Source organism: Trichechus manatus, unplaced genomic scaffold (genome assembly GCF_000243295.1).
Source record: "Trichechus manatus latirostris isolate Lorelei unplaced genomic scaffold, TriManLat1.0 scaffold00008, whole genome shotgun sequence".
Taxonomy (NCBI): Eukaryota; Metazoa; Chordata; class Mammalia; order Sirenia; family Trichechidae; genus Trichechus; species Trichechus manatus.
In genome coordinates, this window is record NW_004443944.1 from 2,015,694 (window position 1) to 2,031,063 (window position 15,370).

The following is a 15,370-nucleotide window of genomic DNA, read 5'->3' on the forward strand; positions in this document are numbered from 1 at the left end:
CCTCAATCGATGAGTTTTTTGCTCCATGTAACCACGTCCCTGACCACTTTGGCCCCGGGTCTCCGTGCCAGGAGGGGAGGCTGGCTGGGAAAGGTGTTAATTCAGTGTGAAGATGTCCAGAGTGACCCCGGAGAATGAAGGAAGGAAAGATGTGTGCTTCCAGACTACTGGGGAGGGAGTGGGGAGGGCGAGGGCGGCAGGGGCGGAAATGGGAAAACGGGACAAAGAAAACCTACACGAGAGGGTGGGAGAGGTGGGTGCTTTGAGGAGGATGTTGCTGAATGCATGAAGCAGGTCGCAAGAGACTGTTACTGGGAGTTTCACACGTTGCTGCTTTTGCTTGTTTCTGAACTTGAGATTTGTGTCTTACATAGGTAGCGATTAATACAAAATGCAACGTTTTTGAAGTCCTTCATATGCCTTTCTTCATCAGAGACAAGGCTCAATTTCTTTTTTTTAATTAGGAATATTTCCTTAGGGGAGTTATTTTTAATTTTTTAAAAATCTCTTTTGTTGCTGTTGAGAATATACTCCGTAGAACAAACACTGATTCAACAATTTCTGCATGCACAATTTAGTGACATTGATTATTCTGTTTTTAATTTTAAGCTTTTTATTTTGAATTAATTTTAGACTTAAAAACCATTTACAGAAATTGTGGGAGCTTCCCTGTACCTCTCGCCCAGCACCCCCCAGTGTTGAACACTGGTATGACACTTAGTTACCTGGCCCTGCTGTGCAGAAAAGACCACAGGTGGGGGCTTTAAAGACCAGGAATTCATTGTCTCCCAGTCTGGAGGCTAGGAGTCTAAATCGGGCTTGGCCGTGGGGACTCCTGTGGGTCTCTCTCCTGGTTTCTGTGGCTCCCCGCAGTCCTCGGGGTTCTTTTGCTGCTTATGGCTGTGTCTACCTCCGTTGTCACCCAGCGTCTCCGCCCGTGCGTACTCCTTTTTTGTAAGACGTCACCCAGCGACTCCGCCCGTGCGTACTCCTTTTTTGTAGGACGTCACCCAGCGACTCCGCCCGTGCGTACTCCTTTTTTGTAAGATGTCACCCAGCGACTCCGCCCGTGTGTACTCCTTTTTTGTAAGACGCCCGCTCTCATACCAAAAGAAAGCCCCTGTTTCCAAACAAATCATATTTACAGGTACAGGGTTAGGACTTCAGCATGACTTCTGGGGGACACAGTTGAACCTGTAACAGACCATCAACCAGACACCTTCTTCGGGTCTCACCGGTTCTCCCAGGATGTCCTCTTTGCGTGCCAGCATCCCACCCAGGATGACACGGCTGTCGCCACGTCCCCTCACCCCCTCCAGTGCCTGGCTTTTCTTAGGCTTTCCTGTCTTTCATGATCTTGACGCGTCTGAAGAGTAACGGTCACTTATTTTGCTCAGTGCCCCTTAATTGGGTTCGTTGTTTGCTCCTGATTAAATTCAGGTTATGTAGTTTTGGCACCATTTCCGCAAAAGCGATGCTGTGTCCTCTGCTTCCTGTCAGGGTGCCATCTTGTCCCAGTGCTGTGATGACTTGGTGGCCACCAGGGGTTTCCACTATGAAGTTCCGGTGTTTTCCCTATGTGATTAATGAGTGTCCTGTGGGGAGATGCTTAGTGACTGTGCTGATACCTGCTTCCCATCCTGGTCTCACCCAGTGACTCTAGCATCCAACAATGGCGCTCGCCCGTGTCAGCTGTCACAGCGGCGCTGGCCTCATCACGGTTTCCACCTCATCCTACCTTTGCGTTTACCGTTGGAATTCTGCTGTCACGAGAGCTGTCTCTTCTCCTCTCTTTCCCCCATTATTTATTTGCTCAGTTGCTCACTCTTAGCCGTGTGGACTCAGGGTATTTATTTTATTCTGTGGGTCAGAATCCAGTGCTAGCATTTATTTATTTTGTTACCCGGATGGTCCCTCCTTTGGTCCTTGGTTGCTCTTCCAAGTTGGTTTGTGCTGTGTTAGGGTTAGTTCCCTAGAACTGCCCTAACAATACCTCAGAGGGGGCAGCTGTAGACAGCAGGTGTCTACTGTCTCACACTTGTGAAGGCTGGGAGTGTTCATTCCTTCTGAGGCTCCGGGAGAGGATCGGTTCCAACCTCCTTCCCAGCTTCGGGTGGCTGCAGGTGTTTTTTGTGTCATACGGCATCCTTCGTGTGTGTCTCTGTGTCTCTCCTTCTCTTTTATAAGGACATCACTCAGGTGGGATGAGGAGCCGCCCAGCTCCAATAGGACCTTCTGTTAGTGTAACTGATAATGTCTCAGAGACCCTGTTTCCCAACAAGGTCATGTTCGCAGGTAGGGAGGGGCTGCTTAGGACTTCAGCATATATTTTTGGGGGACACATTTCAATCCATAAAAGCGTCCATATCCTTTTGACATATCCCAGCATTTGTTTGAAGATTTGCTTGCTTTCGGACAACGCAGCATTTTCCAGGCTCAGCCTTACGTTTTCCTTGCGTTAGTGACAAAGTCGTTTCTCCAAGGAGTCTTTGCTCGTTTTATTGGAGGATGGTGGTGAGCTTGTTGCTCTTGGAGCATCATTGCTGGTAGCCCTCTCCGGAAGAGCCAGGAGGTCTGTACGCTGACACGCGTACACACGTGCACACACGTGCACACACGCATCTATGTTTGCCTTTGTTTCCAGCCATGTGTGTCTGCATTAGAAACAATAGATTTATCCTTGTACCTCAGATCCCAGTTCAGCACTTCAGGGTTCATGCTAGCTGTCTTAGTCACCTAGAGCTGCTGTAACACAAACACCTCGAGTGAGTGGCTTTCAACAACAGAAATTCATGTTCTCACAGTTGTGGAGGCTGTGGCTCTGGGGGCGGGCCCTCCTTGTTATTGCAGCTTCTAGTAGCTTCCAGCAGCCCTTGCAGATGCATCTGTCTCTGTCCTCTGTCTGCGTCTTCCCCTGCGTGTCTCTTCGTCTGCTCTGCTGTTGTTATAACGCAGAAAAAGTTAGATTTAGAACCCGCCCTGCTCGGGTGTGATCTAATTAACATAGAAAATGCTGACTCCAGACAGGATATCACACCCGCAGGTCCAGGGGCCAGGATTCCAACACATGTCGTAGGGGGTCACGATTCAGTCTGTAACAGAGCCTTCCACCATTGCTTCTGTGAGAAACTTGGTTCTCGTGAGCTACAATGTATTTACCTATTTGTTCAATCCTGATACACAGGCAGGACTCCCTGGGTGACACAGGCAGGACTCCCTGGGTGACACAGGCAGGACTCCCTGGGTGGCACAGGCAGTTAAGTGCTCAACTAGTAGCCAAAAGGTTGGAGGTTCGAACCCACCCGGAGGCACCTTGGAAGAAAGGCCTGACAGTCGGCTTCCAAAAACTCAGCCATTGAAAACCCTGTGGAGCACAGTCCTTCTCTGACACACACGGGGTCACCACGAGTTGGAGTCGACTTCACGGCAACCAGCAACAATACACAGAGAAAGGAGTTTCAGCGTTACTAACCCGAGTCAGAACTGACTTGATGGCAACGAGTTTGGTTTGGTTTTTGGTGAGAAACAAATGTACTGAGTAGAATACAGAACTCATACGCAGTTCTCTTGTCTTCAGCCCTGTGGTATCCGTTCAGAATGCTGCTTCCAAAGTTCCTTAGCTGAGCGCTTTTCTCGCCCGCCGCTTTTGTGTGGCTGCGGCGCTGACTTGTAGCACAGACAGGCTCACTGGTTACTCTTCGTATTCCATCTTGGGCCCCCACATGTGGGCTGACTTGGCTTGTTTGACTGAAGCATTGCTGTGGTTCCAAGAGTCAGAGCAATATGCAGAAGTACACAGAGGTGTCACCCCTTCATCCTTACCACCCTGTTTCCTCTCACCATGCAAATGAGTACTTTCTTACGCCCCCTTCTTTCTTACTTGAAGAGTAGCATAATATAGATGCCCTTTTGTAGCTATATCTTTTCACCTAATAGCATATCCTGGAACTTATTCCACGGCTGTTCATGGAACTCATTGTTGCACAGCTGCATGGTATTCCATTATGGCTGTGGCGGTGTTACTCACCGTTGAGTTGGCTCTGACTCCTAGTGACCCTGTATGCGTCAGAACGAGATATTGCCCAGTCCTGCACCATCATCACAGTTGTCTGAGCCCATTGTTGCAGCCAGTGTGTCAGTCCGTCTCATTGAGAGTCTTCCTCTTCTTCCCTCACCCACTACTTTACCAAGCATGATGTCGTTCTCCGGAGAATAGTCCCCCGGATAACATGTCCAAAGTAAGCAAGATGAAGTCTCACCGTCCTCACTTCTAAGGAGCATTCTGGCTGTACTTCCTCTAAGACAGATTTGTTTGTTTTTCTGGCAGTCCATGATAACATTCACTGTTCTTCGCCCGTACGACAATTCAGTGCGTCAGCTCTTTTTCACTGTCCAGCTTTTGTGTTCACAGGAGGCAAGTGAAGATACCATGGCTTGGGTCAGGCGCACCTTAGTCATCCAAGTGTCATCTTTGCTTTTTAAGGTTTGTGAAGAGATCTTTTACAGCAGATTTTCCCAATGTAATATGTGGTTTGATTTCTTGGCTGCTGCTTCCATGGGCATTGATTGTGGATCCAAGTAAAATGAAATCCTTGACAACTTGACTCTTTTGTCCGTTTATCATGATGTTGCTTACTGGTCCAGTTGTGAGGATTTTTGTTTTCTTTATGTGGAGGTGTAATCCATACTGAAGGCTATAGTCTTTGATCTTCATTAGTAAGTGCTTCAAGTCCTCTTCACTTTCAGCAAGCAGGATTGTGTCATCTGCATATTGCAAGTTGTTAATGAATCTTCCTCCAATTCTGATGGCCCGTTCATCTTCATATAGTCCAGCTTTGCAGATTATTTGCTCAGCATACAGATTGAATAAGTATGATGAAAGGATCAACCCTGGTGAACACCTTTCCTGATTTTAAACCACACAGTATCGCCTGTTCTGTTTGAATGACTGCCTTTGAGTGATCTATGTACAAGTTCCGCATGAGCACAATTAAGAGTTCTTGTAAAAATGTCTTGGTGGGGGCGTCTGACCTCCTCTAACTTCACAAAAGGGAAGGAGAATCAAGATCAATAGCCCAAGGCTGATTTCCTACGAGGTCAGACATACTTCCTCTCTCCACCATCTTTACCAATTCTGAAACCAACCATCTGTCCCACGGCACTCTCTACTTCTCTCATGGGTTCAATAATTTGTTGCAGTGGCCCCACAGAACTCACAGACCGTACTCACAGTTATGGGGTTCATTAGGGAAGTAACAGGTTACAGTTCAGGTTCAGGAACTCTCAGGACATAGTTCTTCGATTAGGACAGCCTCTTATCAGCCATGCCCGCAGGCAGGTCTCTCTCTGGCCCTGGGCCCCTTGGCCTGGCCTCTGCCCTGGTTGGGCAAGTGTTACAAAGCTCTTTTAGCTCTGCCGATAAGTACCCAAAGGCACCCCACTCTTCCAGTAAGCCTCAACCTGCAGGTGCTCAGCTCTAGCTCCGTGGGTTGGCGAACCTAGCTCCACCCAGTGCCTGGAGGCACCTACTCCGCCAGCAAGTCTCCTGCTTGAAGATGCTCAGCTTTCTTGCTCCGCTCTCGCTCCGTGGACCGGGATGCCCGTTGCTGTGCCGTGTCTGCCGCTGCTTCTTGCTATCTTCAGTGTTAGAGCTCTCTCTGGGTCTCCTCGTTCCAGAAGCTTCTCAGTGCAAAGATCTAGGGTCCAAAGGACATGCTCCACTCCTGGCTCTTCTTTCTTGGTGGTGGTGAGCTCCTCTCCTTCTGCCTCTGAGGTGGCTCATTTTAACCCCAGAGGGATGGCAAAACTGACCAATCCCCTCGTTAGGGTTCCATACACCTTATTTGCATGATCCCACCCCCACAAGTGTACCATGCATCTTAATTACATTATTACAAGCTCTTCAATCCCCTTAGTGGGCCACAAGCACCTTATTTGCATAGTCCCACCCAGTCATTTGGTGGGAGTTACAAAGACTATGGCTAGAAGGGCCTTATTAAATATGTCACTGCACCACAGTTCTGGAATTCCCATTCTTGGCAGTGATACCCATAATCTGTTATGATCCACACAGTCGAATGCCTTTGTGTAGTCAGTAGAACTCAGGTAAACACAGCTTATTCAACCACTTTCTCGTATAATGGGCATTTAGGTTACTGTCGACATTGAACAATTACAAATGAAAACCTTGTACTGCTGGAGGTCGAATCCCGGAAGTGGACTTGCTAGGTTTAAAGGTGTGCACGTGTGTGGTTCTGTCAGTACCCACGCTTGGTGCCCATCTCCCCACGGCCTTGCCAGCACGTGTGCCGTCACACTTTTTAGTTTTGCCAGTCTGACGGGTGATTTCTGTAATGTGCTGTGAGTGCTTGAGAAGAAGCGTTTCCTCTACGATCAGGGTACAGAGCTTGATAGCTATCCACAAACTCTACCTCAGGGGTTATGCTGCTCAGGCATTTGGCGTTCCATCTCCTGGCGTGTTTTTTGTCCACTCGACTTGCTTTGTGCTGGGCATGGTGTCTAAAGTCTTCTGTTGCTGGCGTTTCTGTCTTTGTCTCCTTGCGTCCCCAGGAGGTTTTGCAAAGGTGACGCCCTGTTGTTTGGACGTAAGCATCCCGAAGTGTTATGGCTTCCTTGTGGACTGTAGCTTTTTAGCATCAGAGTATCCGTCTTCGTCGAATGTACTGCTTGCGGGCCTTAACTGGACGCCGTCCCTCCCTGCTCCTGCTCTCTTCCCATGGCCGGTCGCCTGGGAAACCTTCCTCTGCTCCTTCGTTCTCCGCCTCTCGGAACCGCTTCGTTTTGGACGTGTCTCTTGTGCACATCAGCTTACTGGGTCTCGGGTGAGCCAAATAAGTCTGTCTGTTTTAATAGATGAGTTAGACCCGTTCACCGCATTGGTATGACTGACATGTTTGATCCCGGCTCTGTTGTAAGTTTTATAATTCTGCGTATTTTGTTATATTTCTGTTTCTCGTTCTTTGCTCTTTAAAAATAATTTTTGCTATTTAGGAAGTTGTGCATCTGTGTTCTAGTGGTTACTTTTGTACTTACGCCTTTCAAAATGTCCTTAAAAAAAAAAACAAAAAACAGAACCTGCAGAGTAGAACCGCCCCATAGGGTTTCCAAGGCTGTAAATCTTTACGGAAGCAGGCTGCCACATCTTTCTCCCACAGAGCAGCTGGTGGGTTCGAACCACCGACCTTTGGGCATTTTAACCACTGTACCAGCAGTCCTTAGTCCCCTGTCTTTTGACTTAACTGTTTGCTGTTTAATTTACCTGTTGATATTGGCATTCATCAGCCCCCACCTGGTGATTCTACAGTGGCCAGTGAGCTTAGTCACCTCTGCCTGTCCCACCTCTCCAGTGACGTTAGCTGCACTCCGTCATGCCCGGAGGAGCTGTCACTGCCGGCCTTCTTCACTGTAGTACCCGGCGCACATGCCCGCGCTCGGTCCCTGCTGGCGTTGCCCATTCGTCTCGCGGTCGGGGGAAGCGCCTCCCTGGTGGATTCCTCGGACGGGCTCCTGGGTGCCGAGTTCCCTGAGGTTGTGCATAGTGGGGACGGCTTCTCCATAGTCGTGATGTGAACGACAGTTTGGGTGGATGTCAAATCCTTGGTTCCCGCTTTCTTTCCTTAAGTTTCTTTTTTAAAATGCTCTTCCATTGTTGCCTTGCTTTATATGTTTGTTTTAAAAAGCCTGCTGTCAGTCTGACTCTCTTTCGAGGCTACATCTCAGAGTTGATTGTTTTGGGTTCATTTTCCCAGGCACCCACTTGGCCCTTTCAGTGTGTAGATTTTGGTCTTTTTCTATTTCTGGAAAGTTCTCTCAGATGGTAGTTGAGATACGAGTTCTGCTCCGTTGTTCGTTTCTCTTCTTCAGGGGCTCTGATCCCGTGAATAGCAGTCCTTCTCTCCACCCTGTCTGTCCGTTTGCTGTCTTGTGGTGGCTCGCATGTTGCTCTGATGCTGGAAGCTTTGACCAGTGTTTTACATCAGGGTCACGCATGATGGACAGGTTTCCGCGGAGCTTCCAGACTAAGATAGACTAAGAAGAAAGGCCTGGTGGTCTATGTCTGAAAATCAGCCAGTGAAAACCCTATGTCTGGGTTTGAAGGATTAGCCCCATAGTCTCGCGGGACACCTCTGTCAGTTGGCGGTTGATGAAGTTTATGTTGTACATCCTGGTTTGGTGACTTGTGTCTGGGGTCTTACAATCTTGTGAGCAGCCATCTGAGATACAGCCGTTGGTCTCTACTCGTCTGGAGCTTCTCAATGAGAAGCTAGTGTATGGGACAAATCATCTTCACGAACCATGGCCTCATCCATCTCGAGACCAGAGCTAGATGGTGCCCGGCCACCACTACCCACCGTTCTAATCAGAGCCACTACAGATGGACCCTGATAGAATGGGAGAAAAGTGTGGAACAGAACCTCGAATTCCTAAAAAAACAAAAACCCAAAATGAAAAAAGATAGATATACTGGACTGGTTGAGACTGGAGGACTCTCTGAGACTGTTGCTCTGAGATGCTCTTCAAACATTGAACCAAGACTTAACCCCTGATATCACCTTGTAGCTAAATAACAAATTGGCTCAAAAAATAATGAATATCCCCATAAGTACTGTGGTCTTTTAAAAACATCCCCTGTATGAGACCGAATGGTGGACAATGACTTTAAAACAAAGATGAGAAAGTAAGAGGCAGGGAAACTGTATTGGTAGAAACAGAACAACCCAAACAAAAATGATGGGACTGTTCCCACATCATGAAGAAGGTAACCAGTGTCACTGAACACCTTGTGCAGAAATTGTTGAATGAGAACTAAACTGCTGTGTAAACCTCCTTCACCAAAAACACAATATTATTAAAAAGAAAAAACAAAACGAAACAAAACCCTTTGATCACGCTGGTGCTGGAGGATGGCAGAGGCCTGACAACGTTTCATTTGGTCGTCCATGAGGTCACTGAGTCAGAGCCCACGTGACGGTACCTGGCAGCCAGCAGGGCTCCCGCCTCAGCAACCACGCGCCCTCTCTGCTTGTTTGCATTTCCACCGTTTTCTCCCCGGCCCCTTTGCTTATTGCTTCTCTTGCTTTCGCCTGTCTTCAGTGCACCTTATTAGATTTTTATTTGAGTGTATTCCCCCCGACACCCCTTAAATTTATTCATTTTGAGAGAATTTTGTGTTTTCCTTCCATTTCTTTCTAGAGTTCGAGCAGCTTTCATCCTGTTCTTCCTGGGTTGGTTGGTTTTGTCTTTCTTCTAGCTTTTGTGTCAAGGTGATTTTTCAAACCCTCACATTAAGTATGTTTTGGTTTGTTTGGAGCATTGTCTAAGTTTTCTTTCTCCTGGTGAATCTGCCTCGGTTGGTAGGTGTGCAGTTTCATTTTCTGAATTCTGGCCGTAGCTCTTAGGGAATTGTTCACCTTCCTCGTGTGGCCTTGGGTGTTTACAAGAGTCACGGGGTAATGGCGCCCTCTTCTGGCAGCATTGCAAAGTCCCGGTGGTTCAGTCGCTCTTGTCTGTCTTGATGTTTTTGGGGCGGGGGGTCCTGTGTCCTGTGGTTTTGAGGTTCTCTTTTTGTCTTGCAGAGCTCTAACTTTCCTCTTTGCCACCAGTTGTCTTCGGAACATTCCAGTTTGCCTCGTTTCTCCCCCAGATGCTGTGTGTTTGGAGACCGTCCCTTCCCTGTGGTCTGCGCCCCGGATACCTCACAGTTCTCAGGCTTGGGTGGACGCAGCCTTCCCGGCGGTGGGCTAGACTGGCCCCAGCCCCTCGCTAGCACCCCCTTCTGTCTGCCCGAGTTCTCTCGGTCCTTCTTGGCCATGCAGCCTCGTGACAGGAGAGTGAGGGTGCGCGGGGCACACGTCAGCTCTCTTCTCACCTGCGGCTGTGCTGGGGTCCCGGCAGCCCCCGTGTCCACGTCAGGCCAGTGGGGGGATTTCTGTGTACACTGGTGTTTCCCTCCTTGCTGTTTTGAACCGTTTTTGGAGGAAATAGTGGGAGACGGGTACTGGGGGCCGTCATTGTCTTCAGCTTCCTGGAAGTGATGTTAGTTCCCTCAAGCTGAGTGCCTGCGCGTTTTATCATGGTGGTTGTTCTCTAAGTTGTGCGCTGTTATCTGCGTGCTGTGCACGTTTCACGGGCGCTTAATTAGGAGCAGAGGGGGTGTGAACGAGGTTTGAGGACTGCCTGTGTGAAGGGGAACTGCGGTGACCACTGGGCACTTGTCTGCTGGGAGCTGCAGCATTTGTGGGGCCTGGCTGCGGTCTGTCCCCGACGATGCTGCAGTCTGTCCCTGACGACGCAAGCGGGCGAGTCAAGGATGCTGCCCACTCACCTGAGGGCCCGCCGTCCAACTCTCATGGGCCACGCGGGCACGGGCGCGCTGCTCGCAGGCCTCAAAGGAACATGGCCTGATGCTCCAGGCCTGCTGTTGGTGAGTGCTCACGGGACGTGAGGGAAACCAGGCAATCTTCCATCAGCGGAAGCCTGGGGGCTGCCTCTGCTGTCGCCGAGGACATTTCTGTCGGACACAGCGGTGTCACCTCGGGTAAATGTCGCCCTTCCAGCCCATGAGGGACAGTGACTTTCCCATTTGGGTATTACCTCACGTATTTGTTGTGTGTCCGAGGTATTGTGGTATTTCTGACAGTTGACAGATCGGCCTTCCTCAGAAACCGCAGCCTCCTTTGGTTAAATCCCGTCAGCAGTCTTGACGAGGCGAGGTGAGTGTTCACAGCACCATTTCACACACAGGAACTAATGTTTGGGGCAGTTCAGATGATTTGTCCAAAGTCGCTTTATTTTTCGACCCCAGTGTCTGCACTTTAAAAAAAAATCTTTTTTATTAGAGTTTCTTTTTGTTATTTTTAAACACTTTTTATTTTGAAAATTTCGAACACAAAATTAGTGAGACCAGTGTAATGAATTTCCACGTAGCCAGCGATTCTCCTGCTAGGCGTATACCCAGAGACATTGAAAGCAGAGACTCGGCCGGACACGTGTACACCCGTGTTCACTGCAGCACTTCTCAGCACCGCCGAAGGTGACGACCCAAGTCTCCATCAGCAGATGATGGACAAACACTACGTGCGTGCGTACGGCGGGGTGTCACTCAGTCACAGAGAGGAATGAAGTTCTTAATGCACGCTACAACACGGACGAGCTCCAGAAACGCCAGGCAGGCTGACATCAGTCACCGAAGGACTGACACTGGGTCATCTGTCCTGTAGGGAATGTCTAGCAGAGGCAAACGCCCAGAGGCAGAAAGTCGGCCGGCGGCCGCAGGGGCTGAGGGGGAGGCTGGGGGTTCCTGTGGGAGGAAGGGGCGCTGAGCTTGTTGGGGGCCGTGCGACTTCTGCAAACAGATGGCGGTGAAGGCGGTACAGCGCAGAGGATGGAGTCAGTGTCCCCGAGTTGTATCCTTAAAAGCGGTTACAGTGGCAAACTTTTGCATACGTGTTTCACCGCAATTAAACAAAAAATCCCCACGTGCCCACCACCCAGTGTCAATAATCATCACTTGCAAATCTTTCCACTTCTTTTAAAAACAAGAAAGCCGTGAGTCCTGTAGTATAGACTCCCTGGAGTTTAAATTCTATTGGTGTTCGGTCCGTGCCCTGCTGCCTCCCAGGGCTGATGCTGCCCCAGTGTCTTCCGTTCTCGTAGGCCACTGCTGGGGTCATCTAGGTGGGCGGGCTTACACGCCGGTCTCTCCCAGCACCAAGGACACTTGCGTCCCATTGATTGGCACGGGGCTTCTCCCTGAGGCCTCACGCCCCAGTGTTGTGACCCTCGACCGCGAGCCCTGCCTCCCCACTGACCGCCAGCCGTGGGCACAGACAGCGCATGTTTTGCATAAACGAGAGGTTACAGTCGCTAACACGCGAGGGTCTGGACGGTCATCTGGTCCTGGCTGGGGGCCGAGTGTCACCTTCCCACCCCACCCTGAAGCGAAGGCGTGAGTGGCCTCTTACGCAGCCGTGTGGTCACAGGCCCTCGAGGAAGACCGTGCCCACGGAGCCCCTCGTCCGGGGAGAGAAGGACAAAGCTGCAGCGGAGCCCATGTCACTGGGTCAGCAAGCATTGAGTACAGACCTTAGCACAGGCTGGTTAGATTTCAGGGTAACTCCGCTATGTTCACAGAGCCGAGCACCACGAGGAGTCCCTGCATCTCCCTGGGATGGACAGCGCAGTCTAGTCCAGAGCTCACGTGGCGCCAGCGTCGTGGTCACGGCCGGCATCGAGTGCAGCCTGGGGGACGCGCCCACGCTGGGCCTTCTGCTTACAGCGTTGGCCTGGGTTCATTGCCTTCATTTTGATTGGAAATCACACTGAGGTTTTGAGTCTGAGGCAAGCGCCTCACCCTGTTTATGGTGTTGAACTGTTAGAAATAACTATGATACAGAATTTGTAGTAAACGTCATGGGTGTCTCAGGTGGGTTATTCGGTCTGTGCTGGGTAAGGCCCCCACCCCCCCACCCCGGTGTCCTCTTGGCCCTGCAGTCCAGCCTCACTGGTCTGTGACCCTGCAGCCTGTGACCCTGCAGCCTGTAACATTGCAGCCTGTAGCCCTGCAGCCCGTGACCCTGCAGCCTGTGACCCTGCAGCCTGTAGCCCTGCAGCCTGTAACATTTCAGCCTGTGACCCTGCAGCCCGTGACCCTGCAGCCTGTGGCCCTGCAGCCTGTGACCCTGCAGCCTGTGACCCTGCAGCCTGTAGTGAGTGTGGGCGGTTCAACCAAGTCAGGGCTGAGTGGAGGGTCAGGTGCTTGGGCCCGGGGTGTCTTCACACTTGGGCACTACCTATTCTCAGGATATTAATGCCTTGCTTGTGGAAAAATGAAGCCGATGACCTGACCCCACAGGACAGGCAGCAGCTGTGTCCCTGAGCGGTCACAGCGCGCTCCCAACTCTCGCTGGGCCACCTGGCGTGCAGGCCTCAGGGACACCCGGTGACGGGCCTCTGCTCCACCTGCCCAGTGGCCTCGAGGTGTCCTGTGGAAAGAGGACCCGTTGTCCCTGGTGCCTTTAACCCTTAGTTTCCAGCCAGCCTTTGAAGGCGTGTTTGGCTCCCTCACACTCTGCACTCCTTGAAGGTTGCTGTGAAGGCTGAGCCACACCTGGCTGTGAAAACCTCGCAATTCTTCAGACAGGAAAAGCAGCCCCTGAGTGAGCGACGGCCCCGTCTGAAGGAGGGACCGTGGCGGTGGAGGGGCCTGAAGGGGTGACATGCTCTTTGCTTGTCATATTTGTAAAGAAAATGTCACCAAGGGCCAGAGACACATGTGTGCCTTAGACAGCACCAGACCCCCGGCCTCGTGAAGAGCTGGCGGAGCCGGGCACGGCGGGCGGCTCAGGTGGAGGAGGAGCGCCGTGGGCCTCCCCTGCCCCCTGCTGGCCACGCCGCCTTGTCCTTCTGTCCATGGGCAGCAGCTTCCTGGGCCGCCAGCCCGGGGTCTGTCCGGCCTGGGGTCTGTCCGGCATGCCTGCTAGGAGTAGTTCCAACAGCTTACACTTTGAGAACAAGCTGTGACATACCATGGTAGATTCTGTGCTTAAAATGTGTACGAGCACCTTTAGCCATCAGAGCACAGGTGCACAGACACCACCCCACTTAGAGCCCTGAAAGCCACCCAGTGGGCGTTCTGTGGTTTGTGCTCAAGGAGTGTCAGACGGGGGTGATGGACACACCCTGAAAAACCAGCCCAGCAGCAGCTGTTTCCTCCAGGTCAGATCAGAGGCTGACTGAGGGGGCGGGGCACCTGTGCCCTGTCGGTCCCAGGGAGAGGCGGCTCACCCAGACCAGTGGGGTGCAGGGAGCCTCCTCTTGGCCCCAGGGTGACTGGAGGTCAGCGTGGGGTGCTGCGGCCCATTGGCTCGGAGCCCCTTGTCCTCACCCGTGGTAGTAACCAAGGCCGGGAGCTCAAGAGTGGGCTGCCTGGAAGGAGCTGGGGCCACGTGGGGGTTCCCACAGCCGGAGCCATGCTGGGATTCCCACGCCTGGGGTTCCCACACCTGGGACCATGCTGGGGTTCCCACGCCTGGGGTTCCCACACCCGGGGTGATGCTGGAGTGCCCACACCCGGGGCGATGCTGGGGTGCCCACACCTGGGGCAAATCTGGGGTTCCCACACCTGGGGCGATGCTGGGGTGCCCACACCCGGGGCCCAGGAGACTTTCTTGGCGTCCCCTCCGCCGCCAGTGCCCTGAGGGATCAGCTGGGGGCCACAGGCTCTGACCCTTCCAGCCCCGGGGTGGGGCCTCCTTGCCGCCGGCGTCAGGCTCCACTAACCGCCGTTTCTTCCTTTCGGCCACTAGGGATCGGGCCCCGGCACGGCGGTCCCAGGCAGTTCGGGCGTCGGAACCCCCCGACCGTTCACGCGGCAGCGGATCACGCGGGTCAACCTCAGGGACCTCATATTTTGTTTAGAAAACGAGCGTGAGACAAGCCGTTCCCTGCTGCTCTACAAAGCATTCCTCAAGTGACAGGAGAACGCGGCGTTGTGACGGGGACGCCTGGGACGTTTTTATATATTTGCAGATGACGCCTTTTTGTAACAAGCAAATGGAATATTGTTTAAAAAAACAGCCACCTCTTTACAATGGAACAGTTTTATATTCCTGTTTATAAATCAGCTCTTCAGTCTGAGAGAAAATGCATTTCTGTAGCAGAGAGAACTCAAGGCCTGTGGATACTCCTAAAGGACAGTGAAATCTGAGCTCATCTTTGATTGAGTGGCCTTCTTGCCAAACAAGCCATATAAGACTGATGGGGTTGCTAGCCAGTAGCAGCTGCCTTCTGTCAGCGCGTCCCTGTGTCCACGTTACATGTGCGTTTGGTTAATTCCAGCTAACTTACGACACGGGCACATGTCTACAGCCCCATGACCTCATCTCACGTATTTTATTTTTGTAAGAGTCGGTTGGCAAAGCAAGCTGACGTTTTTAGACTATTCATCCCCCTCCCTCCCCCCTCTCCCCCGTCTACCCTTCCCGAGGAATCCAGGACCCATCGCCTCCACCGTTATCACCTGTCTGCCCCGCGCCTGCGCTCGCGGCGGGCGGCTCCTCCGGGCATGCCGTCAGCATCTGTACAAAGGCATTGATTTGCTCTCGTTTGTAAAGCTGTCAAGTTAACAGAGATGAAGACCTTTTCAGCATAAATATATTTTACTTGCACTGTGTTTTTTAGCTCAAAGTGAAAGCTTAGATGAAATAAAATCAGAGTTGAGAAGAATCAGCAGACTGTTTCTCGGTGTGAATCAAGTGTTGAACAATGGTTGGTGGATTTGTCAGTAATTGTACATAACTTCTGGCACATAACATAAGAATGGCGATGTAAACGGTAATTATTTTGCTAC

General features: G+C 51.4%; 1 protein-coding gene across 1 annotated transcript in view; it reads left to right on the forward strand.

Annotated features, from left to right (window-relative positions):
- The window catches only part of TAF4 (TATA-box binding protein associated factor 4), a 157,298-nt gene extending 142,378 nt beyond the window's left edge, over window positions 1-14,920 (forward strand). The window contains exon 19 of the mRNA XM_023741421.1: window positions 14,328-14,920. Coding sequence (XP_023597189.1) covers window positions 14,328-14,495 — 168 coding nt within the window. The 3' untranslated portion in view covers window positions 14,496-14,920. The remainder of the gene's footprint in view (window positions 1-14,327) is intronic.
- The last annotated feature ends 450 nt before the right edge of the window (window positions 14,921-15,370 follow it).